Below are 3,542 nucleotides of genomic sequence, written 5' to 3'. Positions count from 1 at the left end.
GTTAAAGTAACGTATCTTGAGCATTTATTAGGGTCAGTGTGAATTGCTCGTGATGGCAATTTGTAAGTGATCTCCCTGAGTTGGAAGCTTTTCATCTCGTTTTCTCCCCCATCCTGTCCTGTCCTGTCCAGGAGGGGGAGTGAGCGAGCGGCTGCGTGGGAGCCTGGCAGCCGCCCAAAGCCAGGTCACCACACACGGATAAAGACATTTCCATTCACACGGATGAGACAATGAGAGAATTCACAGAAACGAGAAAGCCATGTAACTTGTGACAGAGCAGCAGCAATTCTGAACATGTGGAAGGAAACACTGCTAATACTATAATTAGATTGCTAGTATGTCATAAGACATACTGCACACTCATATAGCCCAAAGATATTAAAAAAAAAAAATCACTTAACGCATGATCTCATCATCCTAAGAAGTTGCTCACTGGAGGTCTGATCCTACTGGGAGGAAGTGAAAATTCAAATACTTCCACCCATTTTCTGTCAGAGCCTTTGGAATCAGAGACAAGAAAGAGCCTCTTACAGATGAAATCAAAGTGATGTTCCTTTCCCTTTTTTTCTCTCTAGTCATAATTTCTCATCCTCTCTGCCTTGAGAATTATTGCCTCTCCTGAAGAGAGAGAGAAAACTGTACCCGTTGTAGTAAGATAAGGTAATATTTCTGTTCCTCATTCTTACTTGATTCCTATAGCAGAACCAAGACATAAGTGTGTTTCTATGGTTTATTTTTTCTCATTGGAGCCTGGAGCTGCTATTACGATATACAAGGGGAATCCATCTCGCCTACCTTTAGGCACCAGCAGTGCAGATATTTAAATCTGAATTAGCCACTCAAACAAGAGAAATAAAAACCTCCGTGGCATCAGTGGTTAATATTATCTGAGATGCCTACGGGGGTGAAACAGTAATTACACTGACAGTATGCCTGCTTATTTCTATTGTCTATAGAAAACCTTGGCAACTGTAGCTGCCTATTTTGCTGATAAATATGTTGATTAAGGGAATCACAGCATCCATACTTTCTAACCTCCCCCCCCCCCGCCTTTTCCCTTTTCCCTTTCATCTTTGTCTTTCAAAAATCAGCCAAGTATCTTTTGGCCAAAACAGTCCAGGAAGTTTCCCAGAGAAATAATTCTGTGAGCAGATCTGCTGAGATGATAAATCCCAGAAAATGGCAACAAGGTGTAGTTGCTGGCAGCCACTTTCATGGGCGCAGCCGTTGGTATGCTGGGCATCATGTTACTTCCCAGAGTTTACATTAAACAAAAACTCGTGAGTGAACACTTTTATGAATTTAAAGCTGTTTAGGTTTGGATTGTATTTTGCAGGGTTAACAGTGAAAATAATGCAGGTGGATCACTTCTGCTTGAGTCAGACCAGGAGGTGGGAAGCCACAGGATCTCCATATCACCTGGCTTAGAGCACCAATAATATTTCAGTTATTTCCAGCTATCAAAAATTTAGGCCATTGTACACTCATTTCAGGATTAATGATCCTCCAATCCTGGCATCCTTGGACATCCACTTTAGAAGGAAATAAATGGTGCTTCTGTCTAGTGCTGTATTTCCCACCATTAAATACAAACCAGTTCCAAGATGACTGGTTCACAGTTAGATGCCTGCAGACACTTAGATGCGGAAATTTACTGAGAGACATCCAGCCCATCCACAGTGAATTTTTCTGTCACATCATAGGTGCCACTCTTACACTAAGGTGACCTGCCCTTTGGAAGGATTCATTTGTTTCTATATAAAATAAAGACGGAATGGTTATTGGAAATTTTAATGTCTATTTTGTGTTTACCTAAATATGAGAAGATGCATCCCAGCCTGTGACTGTTAAAGATGATCTTGAAGAGGTTGCCCAGCTGAGATATTTTTCCACTGGGGTCACTGTCATATCCAATCCAAGTTTCATCTCATTCATATTTTAAGCTTCATTGTACTTGCAAGTGTAGCAATTCCTGAGACCACAAGTCTGTCCCAGTCTACTAACCCTTTTTCTTGTGTGTTTTGTTTTGCTTTTTCTCTTTTAGGACAGAACCTGTCGAGGAAATGAAGCCAGGAAACCAAACCATCGCTACTCACTTCTTCCTTTCGGGGTTTGCCTTCCATGGCAAGATGCAGCTCCTGTTTTTCATGCTGATTTCCATCATGTTCCTGGCCACGTTGATAGGGAACTCTCTAATTGTTGTGATCACAACCGTTGACCCTGTCCTACACACGCCCATGTACTACCTCCTAAAGAATCTTGCCTTGACAGAAATCTGCTACAGCCTCACCATTGTCCCCAAGATGCTTGCAATTCTGCTGGTGGAGAGAAAAGTTATTTCCTTCACAGCTTGCGCCTTGCAGCTCAACTGCGTTATTCTTTTTGTCACCTGTGAGTGTTTCCTCTTAGGAGCAATGGCTTATGACCGGCAAGCGGCAATATGCCACCCATTGCATTATGCCACCCTGATGAACAGGGATCGCTGCTTCAAGATGGCCATTGGGTCTTGGCTGTGTGGTGTCCCTGTGGCTCTGGGCTTCACCACATGGTTATTTACCCTGCCCTTCTGTGGGAGAAACACAGTTGATCATTTCTTTTGTGATGTTTCTCCTTTGCTGAAGCTGGTGTGTGTAGACACAGCCTTCTTTGAACTACTGATTTTTATTGCTACTGTTCTTATAGTGATGATTCCCTTTTCTCTGATAGCCATCTCCTACCTTTGCATTATCCATGCTGTTCTTCAGACCCCCTTGGCTGTGGGCCAGAGGCGAGCCTTTTCCACCTGTGCAGCTCACCTGGTGGTTGTGACTCTTTTCTACAGCACAACTGGCATCATTCACCTGCGACCCAAGTCCACCCTCTCATCCAACATGAAGAAAATGGTGTCCCTGTCTTACACCGTGGTCACTCCCATGCTCAACCCCATCATCTACAGCCTGAGGAACCAGGAAGTCAAGCAAAGCCTGAGGACATGTGTTGACAAGTGGTTACTCGGGAAGCAGATGACTGTTTTTTCGCTCTCCAGGTGATGGATTCCTTGTAGATGCAAAGATTATAGGTGTTTCCCTAATGGCAAAAAATAAATGCTATTTGTGAATGAAATTAAATGCTTTTCAAAAGACCTGTGCTATTTGAGTAATTCTTTGCAGTTAAATCCTTGAAATATCTGCCCTTTTTTACTTGGCATATTGGGATAAATTACAGTTGTTGTACCTTGGGCTATGCAAACAAAGAAGTAAACCTTGCTCAGAGTAGGAATATTACCAAAGCAAATTGTAAAATTCCTGTCCTCCCGTCCCTCTCCCTATATGTCCATTAAACAGACAAACTCTCTGGCTTGGGAAACAGATGTTTGTTTTCCTCTGCATCAATGAGAAAGTTATAACCTGGATCGTTTCCCCCTCAAGAAAGAACCCTCAATAACGCGTTAAGAATCAAGTTAGTAGCTCATGATTGGAGGGGAGGAGCTGTGTCTCCTGGAAGTCTCCTTGCTACTGGTGGGAGAGACTGGGTTCTAGTCTAGACTTGATCTGATTTTTTTG

General features: G+C 42.9%; 1 protein-coding gene across 1 annotated transcript; it reads left to right on the top strand.

The window, feature by feature from the left end:
• Positions 1-522: 522 nt before the first annotated feature.
• On the top strand, positions 523-3,077 carry LOC135580521 (olfactory receptor 10A7-like). The gene is made up of 2 exons (XM_065076347.1): positions 523-660; positions 2,045-3,077. The coding sequence occupies exon 2, from the start codon at positions 2,064-2,066 to the stop codon at positions 3,027-3,029; it is 966 nt and encodes a 321-aa protein (XP_064932419.1). The 5' UTR covers positions 523-660; positions 2,045-2,063; the 3' UTR covers positions 3,030-3,077.
• The last annotated feature ends 465 nt before the right edge of the window (positions 3,078-3,542 follow it).

Source organism: Columba livia, chromosome 11 (genome assembly GCF_036013475.1).
Source record: "Columba livia isolate bColLiv1 breed racing homer chromosome 11, bColLiv1.pat.W.v2, whole genome shotgun sequence".
NCBI lineage: Eukaryota > Metazoa > Chordata > Aves > Columbiformes > Columbidae > Columba > Columba livia.
This window is presented reverse-complemented; position numbering and strand designations above follow the sequence as displayed.

Excerpts from the sequence above, each read along its gene's own strand:
- LOC135580521 (XM_065076347.1), top strand. The coding sequence starts at position 2,064 with ATGAAGCCAGGAAACCAAACCATCGCTACTCACTTCTTCCTTTCGGGG.